The sequence below is a fragment of the Adiantum capillus-veneris genome, chromosome 7 (assembly GCF_014529385.1).
Source record: "Adiantum capillus-veneris isolate H3 chromosome 7, ASM1452938v2, whole genome shotgun sequence".
NCBI lineage: Eukaryota > Viridiplantae > Streptophyta > Polypodiopsida > Polypodiales > Pteridaceae > Adiantum > Adiantum capillus-veneris.
Window position 1 is genome coordinate 149887184 of NC_140937.1, and position 23036 is coordinate 149910219.

General features: G+C 47.4%; 1 protein-coding gene across 2 annotated transcripts in view; it reads right to left on the reverse strand.

The window, feature by feature from the left end:
• The window catches only part of GCP4 (GAMMA-TUBULIN COMPLEX PROTEIN 4), a 102429-nt gene that overhangs the window by 2128 nt on the left and 77265 nt on the right, over window positions 1-23036 (reverse strand). For both annotated transcript variants that reach the window (XR_015188698.1, XM_086516633.1), the window contains exons 6-11: window positions 21278-21553; window positions 1778-1858; window positions 1600-1683; window positions 630-716; window positions 467-522; window positions 150-344 (exon numbers count right to left, since the gene is read on the reverse strand). Coding sequence is in view for 1 of the 2 variants with exons in the window: in XM_086516633.1 (XP_086372759.1) it covers window positions 150-344; window positions 467-522; window positions 630-716; window positions 1600-1683; window positions 1778-1858; window positions 21278-21553 (779 nt within the window). In the remaining variant the exon portion in view is untranslated. The remainder of the gene's footprint in view (window positions 1-149; window positions 345-466; window positions 523-629; window positions 717-1599; window positions 1684-1777; window positions 1859-21277; window positions 21554-23036) is intronic.

Consider the following 23036-nt stretch of genomic DNA (forward strand, 5'->3'; position numbering starts at 1 on the left):
ACATTTAAACCTGAACAATTGAACTCAAGGAATTCTTCCTGCATCTATGGAATGCCACATAATGTGGATTTGTGGTACTAAAAATAAAAAAGCTTCAACATGACTGCAAGAAATCCTTGACACGATTCAAAAGAGGTGCAAGTCCTTACTTTGCCAAAATTTCTTTAGTGAAAAGTAACTGCAGAGGCCATTCAATGCTATATTCCAATGCTATGGAGTCCCAGCCATCGTTAAATTTATTCGAATTATCTCCATGGCTGGTCAGAAGGCCTATGCTCCCTTCTGCGCTAGACCTTGGCCTCAAAATCTCTCCTTGTGAGGCTCCCCCTGTTGAAGACGGCAACCTGAATAAATTCACATGTTCAAATCTTCAACAGACAAAAAATCTCCAGAATTTCAAATGCAGTTTTCATAAAGAACGTAAGATCTAGATGCCTTAATTGAATATAATCTAGATGAGACATACTTCAAGGACACTCTAGAGAAGTATCTGTCATCATCACCCAGGGTCTTTACTGCAGCCTGCATTGACATAGCTTGAAAATTCACGAACGTGAACCTCAAAATGATATGATTATTATAAGAATCTCGTTGCTAGTCAAACCATGTAGCCTAGCAATGATGTTTACCTGCTGAAAAGGAATTTTAAGATCAGCCTCTGCTGTGGCTGGGCGTGGAGGTAACCGCATCAATGATCTACTCTCCTCTAGAAAACACTGAAGCACAAAAGAAGAAATAATCAAGTAAAACACCTCAAAACTGCAGAAACAAAGATTGGGTGCGGAATAGACAGTATAGCAAAGGATCAGAGTGCAAAGTCCCCCATATGGGAAACAAATGGAATTGAGTAAAGCCCCTTCAAGATACACATTCTTTTATGGCTCTATCTCCAACCACTCGTTGATAAATTTATCTACTCTTTCTATTGGATTGAGCTTTGGCATGTGTCTAAATAATAATGGCATATGTTTCTTGTAAAAAGGAAGAGACTGGGTTCTATTTATAGTTGTGGCCTTGAGGCTGTTGAAAGCTCTATCAAAAAGTAAACAGTTACCTTGAGAGGGCCCTGTCTTGCATCTTAATGCATTGCATAAGCTCAATCAACCACTTAGTGATGATTTGGATCCTCTCTCTTTCAAGGCTCAAATAGAAAGTAAACAGTTTGACTTACGAAGGTTCACTCCTGCATTTTCATGCATTGCACAAGCCCATGCATAACTCTGGTCTGGTGCTTGATGGAAAAGGTGGGCCAATGCCGAGAGCAACAGTTTCAGGTGCACACGAGAAGTCCTCACCTGTAAGTTCTACATTGTTGGCAGCTCTCCAACAGCCACAAGAGCTAAAGTCCCAATCCAAAGAAAGAACAGAGTATATTTCCCATAAGGTGGCTTTGCAAAAAAGTAATTCATTACTATATGTGAGCACTGTGCTCCACAGCCAATTCTGTTCTGTAGTTTTTAGGTCAAAGCCAGCCATGGACATACGTTTTGACTGTCATACCAACATTTTGACTTTATCTTGTAATCAATACTCCTTGTACATAAAAATGCGGGCAGCCAACATATCAAAACTTGCTTTTTCAATATTCTATTCGCTGACCTGAAAAAAATCTCCTTTGGCAAGTAGAAAGTAGTCCTTTAGTGCTTTCAGATGACCCATTAAATCTGCATGAACCACTACCAGCTACAAAGCAAGTTCAGCTAAATGTTCACCCCACCTCCTGCAGTTAATTAAAGATCAAAGATGTAGCACAAAAGAAGCAAGGCATCAACATTACCTGCCAGAGATGCGTAGCTGCAATAGTCCGAATTGAATCCATAGCACCCTCAAATGAGCTTTTATGAAAGCTGGGCATTTCCTGCAGCAATAAAATTTCAACATAATAAAAAAAAGAAAATGCAAACAAGCTGAGCGATTATTTTTCTTTATTCACCAGAAATGGTTCATCATAGTTGCTATTCATCAAACAATCTTTGTGGCAGAAAGATCCGCTCACACGTTCGGTCAGACTAGGCTGCCCTCTTGTCCCCCTTCCTCTTATTGTTCTATGTTGAGGTGATGAGCAGATTTTTGGTTTCACAGTAGGTTGGTCTACGTGGCTTAGCGCTCCCTATTCGGGGCGACGAGCTACTGGATGTTGAGTTTGCAAACGACTCAGCTTTGTACTTGGGAGGGCCAGGATGCCAACCTTCACAGGTGTGAGCAGGCTCTTGAGACTTTTTGTTGTGCATCAAGCGCACTGATCAACTGGAGAAAGACAGTGGCTTTCTCGGTTGGTAGTGCTCCTACGCCTGATTGGCTGCCAAGTGAGGATTTCAGATGGATTCCCCCAAGGACTGCAATTCGATACTTGGCCTGTCAGGTTGGCTTGGACTTGTCTCCTGAGCAGCAGATTGCTCCCCTCCTCCTGTCCATCAGAAGGAAGCTGTTACATTGGAGCTCCACACGACTTTCTCTGGCAGGCAAAGTTATAGCGTCCAACCAGGTGTTGTTGGCTACTATGTGGTACATCACATCTTGTTGGATCTTTTCGAGTTCTTGCATCAGCGAGGTAGAGAGGCTGATCAGGAATTTCCTTTGGTCAGGGCGCAACACTCAGATAGCCCGGGCTATAGTGGCCTAGCAGGTCATCACTCTTCCTTGTTCTCGGGGGGGTTGGGGATCATAGACCAAGCACAGTAGAGCAGAGCCCTTCTTGAGAAGTTTGTTGTCAGAGGATTGCTTCCAAGGGAGGAGCCCTGGAAGGAGTTTTTGGTTCAGCGGCTTAGTGCTAGAGTGCCTCAGGTTGGAGGCCCTTGGAGACCTTCGACCAGATGGATTTTCACAAAGATGCACAGAGTTGGCCTGAGCAAGAGACTAGAGGACCGTTTTGCTGTGAATCTGCTCCCCTCCTGGGAGCAACTGCGGAGAGGCCTGGAGCAACACCAGCCTACTTGCACGGAGGAGGGCCTGAGACAGCCCCTTGTTTGGAACCCCATGGTTAGCACTCGAAGAGGACACTTGGTTGGTAGTAGGCCTCATGTTTCTTGGGGTCCCATGGCAGAGGGTCCAACACGCACTTTAGGTGACTGGCTACAACTCTCAGGCTTGTCAGAGGAGCTTCAGAGCATTCAGCTACAGGGCATGAAAGGGGTGCAGAGCATGTGTCAGGACATCACAGAGGCGGTACCAGCTAAGTGGCTCACACCTCTCGAGTCAGCAGCGCCCAGATGGATGGGGGCCTTCACGCAACTCGAGGTTCTCATCGCAGTTCGGGCTTGCTCAGAGACTGTACCCTCTTTGTTTTTCGAGCTACAGGGTGAGGGTCGTTTACACCGAGTTTCAGTAGAGGCCCCACAGGATCTGAGTTGTGGGCATCTATGGGAGGACTTGTGTCATAGATCCTTACCCAACAGCTCTTGAGACTGGCCAGTTGTAACAAATTGCTGACGTGTCAAAGCCCTGAAGAAGGGAGCCAACTTGCAGATTTCGGCCGAGGGGCCTAAACCCTAAGAAGAACAAGTAACACAAGAAGAAGTCCTACCAACTTACGGGGACCCCGTTCGATGGGGCCCCAAGTGACATAAAGGATTAAAATAAAGCAGGACCTGCACACACATGCAAACTGATGACGTGGCAAATTTCCGAAAATTGCGCTGACATGATGACGTGGCAGGCTGTACGGATTTTCGCGTTTTTTGCTAACTGGTGTACGGAATTCCGTAATTTACACTGGCAGCTTTTTGGCTTTGTTTTTGGACCAGATGCTTTTGAGTTTGAAGGCTTTTCACTGTAAACTGCTTTTGGGGCCTAGGGCCTTTAAATATGAGGTTAGGGCTCATTCTCTGGCATGCTTCGTGGAGAAGGTGCAAAGTCTGGAGTACCGGCTTGTATTGGGTTGATGCAATATAAAGAAATACCGAAAGGGGCGCCAAGGTTTGGGGCCAATACTCTCTGGGGTGGAATTTCGCCACTCTGTGTCTCGTGTCGTCTCTCTTTCAATTCAGTTGTTATTGAAGTGCTAAAAGTCTGTTCAGTCTGTTCTTTTCTATTGGCACGTGGTGCCCGCCTTGTGACACCACTGGAGGTTGTGGGCTTGGGAAAGTTGTATTGGCACGAGTGTAGTGGGATCCTAAAGAGTGGTTTTGGAGGGACCCTTTCGCCTCAGTCGACCATCTAGGCGTCCTTTTCTTTTAGTACACTGTTCGACTGGGACGTCACATACTGGTAGCACGGAGAGACGCTCGTCCTGCTGCAGCACCTCATTGGCAAGAGGAGGGTCTCACAGCTGAGTTCTTGTCAGCTTTTTGGGCGAGGTTGTGGGACGCAAGACAACCGTGGCGAGTCACTTTGTTCTAGTGGTTGGTTGCACATAGAGCTAGAGCAATGGGAAGTTGGCTTGTACATAGTGGTCTCTCGGCAGCATGAGCAGCTTGTGACCATCCTGTGGAGAGCCAGCTTCATTGTCTTTGGGACTATCCTATGGCAGGTTTGGCTTGGTGTCCTTCGGCTGATGCCAGCTCTTTCCACAGCATGGTAGTACACCTGGGGGGCAGCTGCTTGGTCCACTCTCACGGACCCGACACTACAGTTTGAGCTATCCTCCACCAGCAGGATGATAGTGATGCAAGGGGGTAGACCTACACTCCAGCCTGCTACAGAGCTTACTCCATAGGAGTGGTGCAGTGAGAGAGAGGAGTGTTGGGAGCTCGTCTGCGGCCTGACACTCTGGTTCATCTGGCGGGCCCACGCCTTCAGCATCTTTGAGGCTTGCCCTGTACCACCAGCAGAGACAGTTCAAGATCTTTGGCTAGAGCTGATCCATACTCTCAGGGGACAATTCGAGAGACTCCAGGGCAGCTCCGACAGCAAGCGGGAGCGTAGAGAGGCTTTCCTTCGACTTTGGCGCCCTGAGCCTTTCTTCACCATGGTCCAGGGTGTGCTCAAATGGCACTACCATCCACCTATGTGGCTTTTCCCTCCTCCCATCTCCTGATTTAGCCTCATTGTACATAGGTTGTTCTTTCATTGGGAGAGTCTCCCCTTATGATTGTTGTAGCCCTCTCTAGTAGAGGTGGTTGTAGCCCTATGGGCAGTTTCATGAACTAACAGAAGGATCTTTTTCTCGAAAAAATAAAAGACTGAGAATAAAGGAACGTGTCAAGCAAGATACATTGTGGAGGTGTGGACTCCTCTCCATCCTGACCATTCCTTGTCTCAAAGACGATTACGGTGGCAGCCAAGTTTTCATGAAATGATCTCAAGAATATTTTTCCTGCCTTTCAAGAGGATGTAACTAGATAGTCTCACTCTTATTTCGGGGATGTGATGACAGTCCACCAGATCTTTATAAAGACGCAACATATCAACCAAACGCCTCTCGAAATACTCTCAAGTCAGCTCTTCTTCTCTCCAAGTGTGTGACTAGATTGTCCTACTCTCCTCTCCAGGATAATAAACCGCTAAGCCTATAAATTTTACCACAACGCAGTGATAGCTACAAGGTCTCTGATTGAAAACAATCAGAATCTAGCACACCAAAGACGCCAGCCTACACCGGCATATCCCTTACTTGCTTTCCAGCAAGGCTTCTAAGGTATACTAACAGCATCCCTGAAGTGTCATACACATAGTGCCACATTTTGGTAAAGGGAAACAACATTTCCCCCTTCCCGAGTGTCGAACTTGATATCTTAGACTAAAATTATACCGACTCCTTCAAAGCTTCTCAGGAATTTTGCCTCTCCAAAAGCACTTCAAGGTTCCTTTAAGTGTGGCACCTGGAGAGAACCCTAGGCATCACCACATGCTGTAAGCTTTCAATTAAAATTTGTGGCTATTAATATTTTGGCTGCTCTTTTCTTCCGAGACGATCTTCTATTGACAAACACCGTAAGGCCAGAGAATCCTAGGTCAAGCACAAAGTGCAGTGTTGCTATCACAAGTTTGTGACGTGGCATGCCCAACTTCAAAGATTGGCCGATGGAGCACCGGCCAAGGGGGCCTAAACCCTACAAATCAAAAGCTTGAGGACTCGCTGGAATTTCCGTAATTTGCAATTGAGCTGCCACATGGCACTGCTATACGAGATTTCATATTTTATGCTGGCTGAAGTGCTGGCAGTTTTGCGCATGCTTTTGGGAGCAGATGTCACAAACTCCTGATGTGTCAAGCCATTGAAGAACTGAGCCAACCTGCAGATCCCGGCCAAGGGGCCTAAACCCTAAGAAGAAGCAGTAGAAGAAGAAGCAACAACAGAAGAAGTTTTACCAACTTGCAAAGTCTTGCAGAGTGGCCTATTTTTGAAGACGAGTTCCCGCCAACTTACGGGACCCCGACAAATGGGGCCGAGGGGACCTAAAGCCATTAAAATAAAGCGAGATTAACAAACATACTTGCGTAGAGAGATGCTGACATGGCAACACTGTACGAACTGCCGCAAAACGCGTTGACATGCTCACGTGGCAGCTGTACGGATTTCCGCAAAACTTGCTGGCATCTTTTGGCACTAGTGCTTTTGGACCAGCTGTTTTTGAGTTTATAGCTTTTCATGTAAACTGCTTTTGAGAGGCCATGGGCTCATTCGCTGGCGTGCTTCAGTGTGAAGGTGTAGATAATGGAGTACCGACATTGTACTCAGTTCAAGCAATATAACAAAATACCAAAAGGGCGCCATCATTTTGGGGCCAGTTCTCTCTTGGGGTGGAGCTCCGCCACTCCCAGTCTCATGTGTCGTGCATCTCTTTTAGTTTGGGGCCAGTGCTCTCTTGGGGTGGAACTCCGCCACCCCCCATCTCATGTGTCGTGCATCTCTTTCAGTTCAGTTGTTATTTGAAGTGCTTAAAGTTGTCCAGTTTGTTCTTTTCCGTTGGCACGTGGTGCCCGTTTTCGTGACAGCGAATGCTTTTGGATACAAGAGCTTTTAGAGCAGAAGCTTTTGGGGCTCTTCTTTTGGAAGCCCTTGTACTGTTTATAAGGACCCTTGGGGCCTCACTCTCAAGGAGCATCTGGACACAGTCTCGAAGACTTGGACCCTCGTGAGTTGTACCTTTGTGATTTGTCTCTCTTGCTTCTCATAACGGTGAGAGACCTATGGGACCACATTAAAGATGGCAGCATGGAATTGTAATGGGTCACTTCGTCTTGATGTAGGGCATTTGAGGACAACTTTATGGGGAGAGACATCGTCTTTTATCCAGAGACGCACCATGCACCGTGACAGTTTATGCCACATGTGACTGGGCATAGGTTGGAGACAGCTTTGGCATGAATGTGGATGAGGTTTCTCATTACATTGAGAGGGGAGGTCACAAAGGAGCTCAGATGGCTAGGACACGAATTCCGTTGTTGTTATATGCTGATGATATCATGCTGATTTATGATTCCCCAGAGGGGTTGCAGCGTCACTTATATGCTTTACATGTGTTTGCCCACGATAGTGGATTGTCTGTCAATTTTGGCAAAACCAAGGCAACTAAGACTAGATTGATCAGCTTATGCTGCCCTAGCAAACTAGAGAGGATGTGTTTGCAGGTTCAATTCCAGGAACCTCGATCAAAGCTATGGCTCTTTGATACTTTAGTGACATCAGCTATGCTTTATATGTCCAGATATGGGGACTTTCAGTGGACCACCACAGCCGTTCAAGTAGCACCGATGGGTGGAGATGTTTGGAGAGGCCTTTGGTTTCTCTAATCTCTCGGATGATTAGAGCTAAGGCTTCAGTACCACACGAGATTATTAGAGCAGAGCTGGCTGCATCTCCACTCGTGATCAAGATACTCACCAGATCAGTCTTCTTTATCATATTCTGACACTCAGAGCCATTATTGAGGAAGGAAGATCACGTGGGAGACGGCTCTATTGTTGCTTTGTGGATTTCCGCAAAGCCTTCAATACAATGCCCAGAGCTAGATTGATGCGCACAGTGCAAGAGATGGGGGTACCACAGAGTTGATTTGGGGGATCATGGTTCTATACAGGTCAGTAGTGGGGCATGTACGCACTCCAGAGGGGATTTTTGATTTGGTTCAATCCACTATCGGGGTGAAACAGGGCTGCCCGCTATCGCCTACACTATTTGGCACGTATCTGGATGAGGTTGCTGACTACATTGAGAGGGATGGTGATAGAGGAGCACAGTTGGCAGGGACATGGATCCCACTAGTGTTATATGATGATGATATTGTGTTGATTTTTAACTCCCCAAAGGGGATGCAACGTCATTTAGATGCTTTGTACACATTTGCCCACGATAGGGGATTGTATGTTAACCTGAGGAAAACCAAGGTTATGGTGTTTAACACCACACCACAATGGGTCAGGAGGTCAGCACCCACATTTACATATGGCCAGGAGACGGTGGAATATAAAGATGCATACACCTATCTTGGGGTAGTCTTCGGTGGACCGGTGTTTTCATTAAGGAGAGCAGCAGAGACTAGATTGATGAGAGCTTATGTAGCCCTGGGAGGATTGGAGAAGATGTGTTCACAGGTTCAGTTTTAGGAACCTCGAGCAAAGCTCTGGCTTTCTGACACTCTAGTGGCTTCAGCTATGCTCTACGGAGTTTAGATTTGGGGACCCTCGGTGGACCACTGTAGCAAGCTACAGCGTCACTTGGTTCACACTAGACGGACTCTCTGGGCTGGGCAGTGACACGTGGCAGGGATACGGACGGTGGTCTAGTGGACACCGTGGCCAGGTCACCACCACCACTCAGTTTGGAGATAGACTTAGATGGCTGACATTTATGAGCCGTTGGTGGCTCTGTATGGTGGGACATATGAGTAGTAGTTGTTGGGTCATCATTATCATCTTCTCATATATGGCCAAGCGTCGTCGTCTAGAGTAGCGAGTCTATACACAGCACGTCTGCACTATCCCTGCACATTTGAGCCTCGACACCCCCATTGTAACTGTGAGCTCTGGGTTGGAGCTGAGTGTGCTGCCACGCCAGAGTCTGTATCGGTTCTTTGAGATAGTCGAGTCCATATGTTCTGGTGTGCTGCTGTGTCTCTGTGTTGATCATCTGTTATCTATTGTTTCCTTTGTTTTCATTCTGTTTTGAGTGAGATGTCACGCACATTGCAGTGAGGAGCACTCATTGTAGAGAGCGCGACACACTATCCACGCTATAGATGCTCTCATTTTTGGCACGCCCGGTGGGACCTCAACTGAAGTCTCACTCTCTGTTGAGGTGCAAATCAAGGAGCTAGCTGGGTTTTACCTAGCCTCGCCTACTTCGCCTTGCCCAGTGCAGACCAACAGTGCAGCCTGTTGATCTGGTCCAGTTTCACCCTAGACAGCTTACTCTAGCTGACCTAGTCTCTCGCCCTACTGGTCTGGTCCTCTCTCACCCTGGTCCAACCAAGCTCTCGTCCTGGTCTAGTCCTTCCTCGTCCCTGGTCCAGCCAAGTGGTCTAGTCACTTGCCTGGTCTAGTAGAGTCTAGACTTGTGTTTAGCTAGTTAAAGGTCTTCTTGCCCAAAGTTTGGTTGGGTTTGTGGTTATTGCATGACACATACAAGGCGGTCATTAAAGCGTCAAAGCGCACTACTGAGTCCTCTGAAGCACTACCACAGAAGGCATCAGCCCTTGGTACCTAGTAGAAGTCCACCAACCTCATCACCCATACCTCCACATACGGCATCATCCATTCCTCCATCCGGTTCTACATCTTCCAAGTCACCTTCCCCAATAAAGCTCTCTCCCATTTTGTTACAGCAAGCTATTGAACAACAGGCTCCTGCGCAAGAGGTCATGGAGGCGTTGACCAGTGTTTTGGCCAAGGTAAACATCAAGTTTCCTACTTTCAAGGGACTCTCCTCAAAAGATGCAGACGATCATGCAAGGAGGTTTGTATCTCTCTGTAGAGGTCATGGTTTAATAGAGAAGATGCTTATTTGGTACTCTTTCCATCTACCTTGGATGGCTTAGCAGACAAGTGGTACAGTCAGTTTGCAGAGAACCACTTTGCAACTTGGGTCACTTTACGACAACAGTTTTGTGCAGCATTCAGGCCAGGTGACTTCCAGGAAAAGGTTTTGGACGAGTTAGCCAACATGGTGCTCCAGCCAGAGGAGACTTTTGCAGAACTCATGACTAAAACCAAGTCTCTGGTTGCCAAGCTTCCTCAGCAACGAGGGAAATTTATGGTTAAGAAGTGGGTGGAGTGGCTCTTCCCAAAACTTCCAAGCAAAAACTCTGAGAGAGTCTCCGACCTGACGCCACTCTAGAGGAGTTTGTCGCGGTTGCTACTAGGATAGAGGGAGCTAGGAAGCTGTTCACCAACTCCCCTCACGTAGAGACCCCCTCAGTGTTTTCGGAAAGTCCTTCTGATCCGTTAACTTCTTTACACAGGGAACTGGAAGCCCTAAAGTTACAACGAGCTCTTCAAGAAGAGAGGTCCTTCTCTCTTAGACAGGAGAAGCCTCCACATCACGAGGCATTGGAACAGATCAAGCGCGAGCTAGAGGAGCTCAAGTCTCAGCAGGAGACTAAGGCTATGGTTTGGTGTAGCTCATGCCGCTCTCCAGGGCACCCTCCACATGAATGCCCCCTTCGGATTTACTGCCACTTCTGTGAAAAGTCTGGACATGAGGACAAGGACTGCTACTACCTCAAGGGATTGCGACAAATACAGCAAAGTCTTGGTCCTACTCTTCAACAAGGGCCAACACCTGCATCCAGCATGGTTTCCCCTTGTGGCCATCCACACCATATGCCACCGTTGCTGACAGCCCCTCCTATGCAAGGTATGCAAAGTACTTTTCCGTCTCAGAGCTTTTATCATACCCATGCTTCTATGCCTCCACCTCCAACTCCATGCACCAAGAGCAAGGACCACCTCGCCCTTCGACTCGCTCATTGAATCGGACCATTTTGTGCTACAGATGCAGGGAATATGGTCATTACCAAAGCAAATTCCCTCTGCTTGAAGGGTCCCCTCCCTGCCGTCATTGCCTTGAAATGAAGGATCACTACAGTAAGGATTGCCCTAAACTTCGTGCATCCACGGCTTCGAACCCAAGTCAAATCCAGAATGAGTTTACCTTTCCCAAGCTCAATCTGATAGCAGTTAGCACCGTTCCTCAGCCGCCCCCTTCTACCCACGTGGTTATCCCTCAAAATAAGCTGCAATTGATAGAGGAGCCATCGGGTATCCTCACTCGGGCCCAGAGAGCCGCTCTCCGTCTTAACATTCCAGCAAGTTCAACTTCCTCACACATTCTCACAACAGTGGATACCCTGTCTTCAACTGTTGACAAGCCATCCCCCAGTGCCAAGAAAGAATCCAAATCTTTGCTCTCCGATATTGATGAAGCTTTCTTGGAAGTAGTTTTTGATCTACACAAGATCAAGGTACCAGAGAAACCATTGGTAGAAAAAGAAAAGCTTACAGCAAAGACAATCTTGAAGAACACCTTTCAACAAGTGTCCTTCTATGACATGCTGCGGCTAGATGCGAGTTCCAGAAGTGACACCCTTGCAGTTATTCAATCCCTTTACCCCGGAGCAGGTCCTAGTGGCGGGCACCTCCCAGTGCGACCATCAGAGTCCTATATGACATCCAATCCCGCTGCTCCCCTCACTGATTATAAAAGCCCTCGCCTAACAGTGTCCGTTTTGGGTCGACAATTCTCGGGAGTGATAGTGGATGGTGGATCTGGCATCAACCTAATGCCCGAGTTCACCATGATAGCTCTGGGTCTACAGCCTACTCGCCCTGCTCCCTTCACAGTTACATTGGCCGACCAGCTGTAGCGCGGATAGTGTGTCGTGCTCTCTACAGTGGGTGCTCCTCGGTGCAATGTGCGTGACATCTCACTCAAAATAGAATGAAAACAAGGAAACAATAGACAACAGCTGATCAACATAGAGACACAACAGCAGACCAGAACAAATGGACTTGACTATCTCAAAGAACCGATACAGACTCTGGCGTGGCAGCACACTTAGCTACAGCCCAGAACTCACGGGTACAATGCCGGTGTCGAGGCTCAGATGTGCAAGGATGTGCAGACGTGCTGTGTATAGACTCGCTACTCTAGACGACGACGTGAAGCGGACAAGTCATGACCCAACCGCTACTACTCATATGTACAGCCATAAAGAGCCACCAACGGCTCACAAATGTCAGCATCTAAGTCTATCTCCACTAAGTGGTGGTGGTGACGTGGCCACGTCGTCCACTAGACCACCGTATCCCTGCCACTGCCACGTCACTGCCCAGCGGGTCCGTCTAGTGTGAACCAGACCAGCCAAAGACCAACTGTAAAGACCAAACTGTACCATAGTCACATGGGGACGGGGACGGGTCTGGGGGACGTGGCGGGTCCCGGGGACGAGGACGTGGCAAAACAGGGGACAGGGGACGCGAGAGGGGACGCACTTTAAAAAACACTAATTCTTTGCAAATTTAATACTGAGACAATAGTAAACACTTAGAGCACAAGATTGCAAAGAAAAAGTGGTTTTTGCATTCATATTACATAACACCAAAATATAACAAAGGGCGTGCGGCGTGCGCGACGCAGTACACCATTGGTGTGGTGATCAAGCATCAATCATCCTCGCCAAGGGGCAAAACATAATGATATACAAGTGAAGAGTGGATAAGTACAGTTTAGCATACAGAGGAGGGCTTAGAGAAGCTTGGGATCCATCTTGAGATGCCATTGATGATAGATATTAGAGAAGGGTTGAAGAGAAGGAAAGAGGAGTAGGAGAAAGCTTGATGGGAGAGAGAGAGAGAGAGAGAGAGAGAGAGGAACTTCAATGGGAACTTCAAGTCTTCAAGGAAGTGGCCTTGAGCCTTGAGGCTTGGGTATGATAGTAGATACTATGAGGCTATGAGCCTTGAGGCTTGGAAGTGGATGCTCTTAAGTAGAAAGAGCTCCCCCCAAAATGGGGGTTTGAACTTTGAATTTGAAATTGAAAGGCCCCCCAAAAGTGGGATTTTGAAACTTGAAATTCCCCCCAAAAGGGTGCTTTTGAATTTGAAACCCCCCCCCCCCTCAAAAAGTGGGCACTTAAAAACTTTTTTGAAATTTGAATGGCTGCAGCCCCGTCCCTTGCCCGCGTCCCATCCGAGTTGGTCACCGGGGACCCGCGTCCCGGGACCCGTCCCCTGTGAGGGACGTCCCCGCGTCCCAAAAACGGGTCTCCGTCTGCGTCCCGTCGTCCCCCGTCCCGTCCCCGCATAAAAGGGCCGCGTCCCCCCGTCCCCTGTTTCTATGAACTGTACTAATTGTGTGTGCTGTGAAAGTGACACTGTAGCCTGCTACAGGTTGCCCGCCACAAGACCGCTCCCCGTCCCGGAGAGTGGAAAACTGAAAGATCTTTAACCAGGTCTACTACTGGTGAAGACTCCAAGAGGTGATATCTACTAGTGGTCGGATGATGGAGGGGGAGGGGGAGGCTGTGGGTAAGGAGATGGAGGCCGGGTATATGGTGGAGGGTAGTGGCCATGAGGAGGGTACATTGGATATGGAGTAGCAACCCCATGAGCAGCAGACTGAGTAGGGTAAGAAGGTGGGACAGGTGGAAAGCCAGGAAAAGACTGCGTAGGGTGAGAAGGTGGGACAGTTGGTGGAAACCCAAGGAAGCTATTGTAGAAGGGAGGAGGGAAGGAGGTGGACTGGGAGGGGGGGGCCATGGAGGGTCCATGAATTGTGAGGAAGCCGATCCTGCTTGCTTAGACTCCATAGTAGGTTGTGTTTTCTCAGCTGGTTGAGAATCCCCTGAATGAGCTTTGGAACCGTCTGTTTGTAGTGCCATAGCAGGAACTTGCGTAGAACTTGGAGCTGTAGCTGTTTGTGAAATGGCTATAGATTGATGTTGGGCACATGAGGGACACACTGAATTTACCACAGGAGAAAGTTCCTGAACTGCGCCCATATCATTTGCCTCTTTTAACTGCATTTGTAAAGTGCAGACTATATGTTTGAGGTCCTGTATCTGTTGAGTGAGAATCCTTATGCGATCTTGAGCCTGAGCAATTAACATATCCCTATCCATCGATCGTTGAAGGTGGCTGCGCACTTCCCTTTGCATACTGTCATAGACAGTGCCATGCAGACCATTAGTACCTTGCACCAACTCGTCCCCCTTTTTCAAATTGGTCCCCCTCCCCAACTCGTCCCCCTCCCCCTACTCGCCCCTATCCCCTCCACAATTCGCCCCCTTTTCCTCCCCAACTCGCCCTACCCCCTCCCCAACTCGCCTCCCCCCCCCACTTACCCCTCGCCCTCCCCCACTCTCCCTCGCCCCCCTACCCACCCCTGACCCCCTCCCCCCCTACTCACCCCTCGCCCCCCCTCCCCAACTCGCCCCCTCCCCCTACCCACTCACCCTCGCCCCCTACCTATCCCTCCTCGTCCCCTACCCACCCCTAGTCCCGTCTTCACCAGCGCCACCCCCCCCCCCCCCCCCCCCCCCCCCCCCCCCCCCAACCCACCCCTCGCACCCCTACCCAATCAACCTCGCCCCCTACCCACCCCCTTCCACCCCTCGCCCCTACCCACCCAATCTCCCCCTCTCGCCCCTATCTAGCCCCGCTAGCCCCCTCGCCTCTATCTAGCCTAACCCCTCGCCCCTGCCATACATGGCCCGAAAATTCCTTTTGCGGCTTCTCCTCACCCTCCGCAGACACAGGGAGAGTCTCTTGAGGAGATCAGGCAATGGGAGACATTTACAGAGGGAGATCACTAACTTCTTTAGAGCAACGACTCGGCAGCCAGACGAGCATGCTTCACAACAAACTTCAGAGCCCACCCATAGCAGAGGTATATTAGAGGACAGAGTCATTGAGCTCGGGGCGAGCTAGACGCCCACGTCTACGAAGGCGACCACGACATTGACGGAGGCTCCATCAGAGGATCGGGACTCTTCTAGCACAACATGGGAGACGTCCAATACGACTATTTACACAGGTGGACATTGACGAGGCTCTTCAACAACCGATGCAATACTTTCTCGGACAACGCCCGATGCCGGGCATCCTCGGGCATTGATGATGACAATGATGGTTTTTACTCTTTCACTTTACCTCATTTTTATTTTTATTTTTGTACCCAGACATTGGATTGGATCCACCAAGATTGTATAGCATTTCATTTCATTTCATCTTCTTCTTCTTCTTCTTCTTCTTCTTCTTCTCTCTCTCTCTCTCTCTCTCTCTCTCTCTCTCTCTCTCTCTCTCTCTCTCTCTCTCTCTCTCTCTCTCTCTCTCTCTCTCTCTCTCTCAAGTTGGGAGATCCTATGCTTCCCGGGAATTACCGCACCATCATGGTTGGTCACACTCTGGCTAGGCTATATGCATCAAATCTTGAGCATGAGCTGAGTGGACGGGCGAAGAGAGGGCATACGAGCAACAGGACAGGCAAGGTTCAGGAGAGGTTTCTCCACTCTTGACCAGATTTTGACACTCGAGCCATTATTGAGGAGGGTAGACACCATGGCAGGAGGATATATTGTAGCTTTGTGGATTTCCGCAAAGCCTTTGATACAGTGCCACGAGCCAGACTCATACGCAGATTGCAAGACATGGGGGTGCCCACAGAGCTGATTTGGGGGATCTTTGTTTTATACAGGACAGTCGTAGGACCGGTACGCACAACTCAGGGCATGTCCGACATGGTTCGCTCCACCATTGGGGTGAAGCAGGGTTGTCCCCTATCTCCAGCTCTCTTTGGATATATGTAGATGAGTATTCAGATTATGTACAGACAGAGGATGATAGAGGTGCTCAGCTTGTAGGGACATGGATTCCGTTGATATTATATGCTGATGATATTGTGTTGATCTCAGATCCTCCAGAGGGGATGTAGTGTCATTTGGATGCATTGCATGTATTTGCACGGGACACTGGATTGTCTGTGAACCTTGGTAAGACCAAGGTAATGGTGTTTAACACCATGGCGCAGTGGGTAAGGAGGTCCGCCCCCACTTTTGCATATGGTCGAGAGACTGTGGAGTATGCAGATACATACACTTATCTTGGGACGGTTTTCAGTGGTCCAGTATTTTCCCTGAGGCATGCAACAGATACGCGATTGACCAGAGCCTATGCAGCATTGGGGAGACTTGAGAGGATATGTTTGCAAGTTCAGTTCCAGGAACCTCAGACAAAGCTTTGACTCTTTGACACTTTGATCACTTCGGCCATGCTGTACGGAGTGGAGATATGGGGCCCCTCAGTTGATCATCATAGCAGAGCTGGCAGTACTGATGGATGGAGATGTATGGAGAAGCCCTTGGTGTCTATGATTTCTCGGATGATTAGGGCCAAGGCCTCAGTACCACATGACATTGTTAGGGCGGAGCTCGCTGCTCCTCATTAGTAGTGGAGGCACTCACTCGATCAGTTTCATTTATGCATAGCACCTGGGCTCTCCCTAGAGACAGATATGTTCGATAAGCACTAGAGTCTTCGTGACAGCTGGCATTGCAGGAAGATAGATCATGTTGGTATGCAAAGATGGCAGTTACATGGCTTTAGTATGGATTGGCTACCCCCATTTCAGTACTCTCTGGATGCACCCTCCATCTCCCTCGCTAGGACGGAGATTACCAGGCTCATCAGACAGGACTTGATTCAGTTGGATACAAAGAGGACATGGATACAGCCTACACATGAGCTAGGTACGAAGATGACTTTCTATAGAGAGCATCTTCTCCAGCTCACGGAGGATGGTTTTGTGATCAGACCAAGATACATGGATACTCATCTATCCCACGGGACACGATGTGCCATTGGTCAGATACGCACATCCTCACATCAGCTAGAGATCGAGACAGGCAGATTTAGAGGAGTACCCCGCTGAGTCCAAGATTTGTCAGGTGTGGCAGATAGAGCCCGAGACAGAGCTACATTACATATGTCACTGCCCAGCATACTATGAGATACGAGGCCGCTTTCACTGTCTATTTAGAGAGGTTTTGGGCCACTTTCTAGAGTCATGAGATACCAGGATCAGAGATGCCTCGGATTATACTTACTGGAGATTTGCAAACACAGAGAGGACCTCTTGACGAGGGACACAATGAGAGAGATCCAGCAACAGTGGAAGATTACAGATTTCTTTCAGACACCGGCCGAGGAGTTCGAGCAGCCCCCACAGCTTGATCGGGCGATAGAGTTGGGGCGGTCCCGTCGCCCACGGATGAGGGGGCCCTCTCAACATCGAGGAAGATTGCGACAGAGGATCCATACCATACTGGCATGACATAGGAGCCGTCCCGACAGAGTGCCTACCCTTCGTATTCCCTTTGTATCAGCTTTCGCCCCACCCCTACCCACTATTTTCTTTTCAGTTCTTTGTACTTTTTGTACCCAAACCTGGTATTTGATTCACCACATGTAACCTTTTGGTCTCATAGGTCATTTTGGCCTTTTGAAGACGTTAATATTACATTTCATTTCTCTCTCTCTCTCTCTCTCTCTCTCTCTCTCTCTCTCTCTCTCTCTCTCTCTCTCTCCAAGCTTCAGAGGGAGGTGCTTTTGGGGGACATCATTCATAGACAGTCACAAATTGCCTTCCAACGCCTAGTGCGGCGGAAGAAGAGGAGCAGGACTAGGCGTCGGAAGAAGAGGAGCAGGATCTATATCAACTATTCTTGAGTCAGGACTCAGGTGAGGCATGGCAACTCTTTCATGAGCACTCCCCCCCTCCTGCCATTACTTCTACAGAGGCCTGGGGCCAATATGCGTCATCTCTGTACACCATTCTTGGAAAGCCACCTCTTCCCGAAACCCCCGAGCCATGCCCACACACGTGCTTTTTTCACCGCTGAGATGGTGAAGAAGGCCATTGATAGGCTGAGAACTGGGAGAGCAATAGTTTTTCACTTTACTTCATTTTATTTTTGTACCCAGACATTGTATTAGATCCGGCAAGATTGTATCAGTTTTGTCTCATAGGTCATTTTGGCCTTTTGAAGACGTTTAATATAACATTTCATCTCTCTCTCTCTCTCTCTCTCTCTCTCTCTCTCTCTCTCTCTCTCTCTCTCTCTCTCTCTCTCTCTCTCTCTCTCTCTCTCTCTCTCTCGCAGGGTCATGGATCCCTTTGTTGTTGTATGCAGATGATATTGTATTGATAGCAGAATCACCAGATGGAATGCAGAGGCAGCTAGATGCATTACATAAATTCGCGGAGGACAGTGGACTATCGGTAAACTTGGGTAAAACCAAAGTTATGGTGTTTAACACCACACCGCAGTGGGTTAGGAGATGGGCACCTACATTTGCATATGGCCAGGATACAGTAGAGTACACAGATGCATACACATACATTGGTGTGGTATTTGCAGGACCGAAGTTTACTCTTAAGAAAGCAGCGGATGCTAGTCCAGAGCCTCTGCGGCCTTGGGAGGGTTGGAGAGGATGTGTTCACAAGTGCAGTTTCAAGAACCACGAACAAAACTTTGGCTCTTTGATACTGTGGTGGCTTCGGCTATGCTTTATGGGGTCCAGATTTGGGGACCATCTGTGGATCAGGATAATTGGAAGTCAATGGAGAGACCTTTGGTATCTATGATTTCCCAAATGATTAGAGCCAAGGCCTCCGTACCACACGCGATTACCCGAGCGGAACTAGCTACCCCTCCGATAGAAATTGAAGCTCTTACCAGATCAGTGTCCTTTATACATGGTTTGTGGGATACAAATAATTGCCGATATACTAGACTGGCCCTCGAATCTTCTCGACAATTAGCAATGAAAGGGGATACATCATGCTGGTATGCGCAACTGTCCTCGTGGTTTCAGAGACACGGGTTCAATATGGAAAGATTACCCCCCTTCCAATACTCTCTTGAGGCTCCATCATTGGCAATTACACGAACGGAGATTAATAAAATCATCCGTCAGGATCTTATACAGTTGGATACTAAGAGGACATGGGTAGACCCTACACAAGAATTGGGCACGAAGATGACTGACCACAAAGAAAACCTCCTACAGCTATCTGAAGATGGATTTGTGATTCGCCCGAGCTACATGGATACCCACTTGTCTCATGGTTTGAGATGTGCTATTGGTCAGATTCGTACATCCTCACACCAGCTAGAAATTGAATTTGGCAGATTTAGGGGAATCCCACCTGAGAGCAGAATTTGCAAGTTATGCGAAATGGAGCCGGAGACAGAATTACACTACATATGCCATTGCACCGTATACTATGAGATACGTGGGCGTTTCCATTGCCTATTTAAAGAAGGCTTTGGACCTCTAGATAGAGTCATGCAATACCAAGATCAAAGATGCTTAGGCTTGTACCTACTGGAACTACATCGGCACAGGGATAATCTAATGAGAAGACAAAGAGCACTACAGCCTCAGAGGCAGATCACAGATTTCTTCGGATTGAGAGAAGCAGGAGTGGAAGGAGAAGCAAGAGGCCAGCAGCCAGCACAAAGGAGTACCCACATTCATACCAAAGGCACCCTCATTGACAGGGCGATTGAGCTTAGGAAATCAAGACGACCGCGACCGAGATGCAGAAGCACACTTCACCGGAGGAGACTACAACAAAGGATTAGAAGCATTCTAGCCAGACACCCAGAATGCTCCTAAGAAGTTTATTTAATACTTTGTATTTAGTTTTTCACATTTATTTTCACACTTTTCACACTTAGTACTTTAGTACTAAGGTACCCAGACATTGTAACAGATTCACCACTTTTGTATCAATTTGGTCTCATAGGTCATTCTGGCCTTTTGAAAACGTTAATATAACATTTCATTTCATTTCATATCTCTCTCTCTCTCTCTCTCTCTCTCTCTCTCTCTCTCTCTCTCTCTCTCTCTCTCTCTCTCTCTCTCTCTCTCTCTCTCTCTCTCTCTCTCTTTTCAGGGGGACACTTCATGCTGGTATGCACAGATGACATCATGGCTTCACCATGGACAGGCTGCCCCCTTTCCAGTACTCTCTTCAGATACCCTCGATGTCTCTTACACGGGTTGAGATTACTAGACTCATTCGTCAGGACCTGATCCAGTTGGATACCAAAAACATGGATAGAGCCGCCACAGGAGTTGGGCACGAAGATGGCTTTCTATAGAAAGCATCTTCTCCACCTCACAAGAGATGGGTTTGTGATTCAATCCAGCTACACGGATACACATATGTCTCATGGTTTGCGGTGTGCCATTGGTCATATACGCACATCCTCACATCAGCTGGAGATTGAGACTGGTAGATTCAGAGGGATACCAGCAGACAACAAGATATGCCGCTTATGCCAGCTAGAGCCAGAGACAGAGCTACATTACATATGTCCTTGCACAGTGTACTATGAGATTCGGGGCCGTTTCCACTGCTTATTCAGAGAGGGTTTCGGTCCTTTCTCTAGGGTCATGAGTTATGTCTTGGGCTATATCTACTTGAATTACACAGATAAAGAGACACTTTACTGGGGAGAGCTAGAGACAGACAGTCCCAGAGACGGATTACAGATTTCTTTTCACTAGATATGGGACAGCCAAAGGAGCAACCCTCACTGCAGAGCTCGGCCCACACTCATTCGACCACTACCGGTACTCTCACCGACCGAGCATTGGAGCTACGGAAATCCAGACGGCCACGATTGAGGAGAGGTGCTATACAGCATCGACGGAGACTACAACAGAGGATTCGAGCCATACTCTCTCGACATCCAGAGTGCAGATGATGATGGATTCTAGTAGTAGTAGTAGTAGTTTTGTTCTAGTCTTTTTGTACCCAGACATGGTATCAGATTCATAATTTTGTAATAGTTTGGTCATTTTGGCCTTTTGAAGATGTTAATATAACATTTCATTTCACTCTCTCGTTTTGCTTGCAAAACCTCTCCCTCTTGCTAGCGCTCCTCTCTTCCGCCCCTCCCCTCCCCTACTACACTATTTGTTTGTAGGTCGTGCCACCCAAGGCCCATACAGTAGGCATTTGTTGCAGGAGGACAATAGGGAGGAGATCTATCGTGGTACATCCAAGGCCTATTGGCTTCCCGTGCTTGAGAGGAGGTTTGCTCGTGGTATCAGACATCCGATTCACCTTTTCCGTTGCACCTTTGACAACATAAACTTTTTCAGATAGCTCACTTCTTACATCCCACTCCTTTTTACATTCCCAAACACCAGGAATAGATTAACTCCTTGAATACTTAATACCATTATACAAAGAGAGGGAGATTAGGAGGGTATTAGGAAATAGGGATCTGCCAACACAGAGGCTTACTATTGTGGATTTGGCAACAGGATAAAACGGATGCTTAAAGCATAATTTCCTCATAAGCAAGACAAGAAATAAAACCTTCAGGGCTTGAATCAGTAGAGCAACTTTTTCAACTTGAGATTGTGGAAGGAGCTCTGATCCTTGATGGTCCAGTATGTCCAAGAAAGAGCCCTTAGAATAAGAATTGCTACTGAGTATATCCTCACGAGAAGTCACCTCCCTGCTATTTTGCAGCCCCAACCCCTGCTGATGACTTTTGAAAGATTTGCTCGGATTGCGTAAGATCCTTACTGCCTTTCCCACAAATAAGATAGAATCTGCAACTTGCGAAGGAATATACTGAGGGAGCATGTCCTACACAGAAAGAAAAGAAGTAAATTCTCTAGGAATCCCATAACAAAGCACACTTATCACCAAAACAAAGATTGTAAGACACATGAAGGTGCATTGCAGTTGTATGCCCTACTTCCAAAACAAGCGTACCCTTACGTTAGAATTAGTGTCACTACAATTTAGGTCAGCAACTACGTTTGTTTTCATGTATGTGAGAATATATGACATTCAGAAAAAATTTATATGATTCAACAGCTGCATAGAGCAACAAGAACTCCCTAAGAGACAAATGTAGGTCCTTAATCAATAGCGGCCTGGAAATCTCCAAAGCCCCACAACCATGCTTACGCAGAAACCTCACCGTGACAAGTCTAGACAGCATCCAGCATTGATGCTAAATTCAGATCTTGTATGAGAGAGTACTTGTGCATGCTGGACTCAGAAAGATGATAACATTCACTTGTAAATTGAATTTTACACAGCACCTGCTCAATCTGCTTAAAGGATTTCCACAAAGCAAAACACAATGTCGAACAAGACTAAAACACTCCAAAAACAAGCTTAAGAGAGACTGAGAAGTCTTAATGAAACATGAAGTAGCAAGGACACTGCAATGGTATGTCTTCGCCTGTGCTCTTAAGTGCAGCTTAGATTGCAATTAAGGTAAGGTCTTCATGGTAGACGTAAGCACTGATGAAAGTTACAAATGCTCTAGCACTGGGAGGCCTTGTGTAACTAATAGTTCTCATTGTATAGGGCATAAAGGTGTTCCATACATAATTTCCGATTCCACATGCCTTCCAGAGAAGTCGACATGACATACCGAATCCGTTCATTATTTCTCAACATCTTTGTCAATCAAGAATCCGGATATGGCTGATGCTTTTTTCTAAGCTAGGCTTCCCACATAAATCATTTTCTATACCAGTGGAACGTAGGTCCATGCATAAGGTATGTATGATGCGGTGCAAGTATGGTATGCCGCTACTATACTCTCCAAGAAAAAGAAGATAAAGTGTGGCAAGGTCCTCCTGTATTATTACGTAAGGCTCAATTATTTGACGCTGTAAAGGATCAGACAAAGCATCAACTATATTCCCAACAGCTTTATCCCGGTACAAACTAAGCATACATCTCCCATATCAAATACCATATTCATTGTGGTAATTTGCGAACATTTCAACATGGAATCTGCAAGTACACGTCACAATGTGCACATGTGCGTAAGTGTGAGTGTGTGCTTTCAATTTTTATTGATTTGGCCCGATTTGTATCTCATTGCAATGCGCAAGTATACGCGACAATGTGCACATGTGTGTATGTGAGTGTGAGGGGTGTGTGCTTTCGTTTTTCTTGATTTGGGCCGATTTGTATCTCATTGAAATGTGAAGGTCACTAAGAGCTCTTATACTCATATTCCAATGATGTTTTATTAGGCACGACACAAATAATGGGTGTCATATTGAATAAAGATATGAGTGGAAGATCAAAGGGTATGGTGATC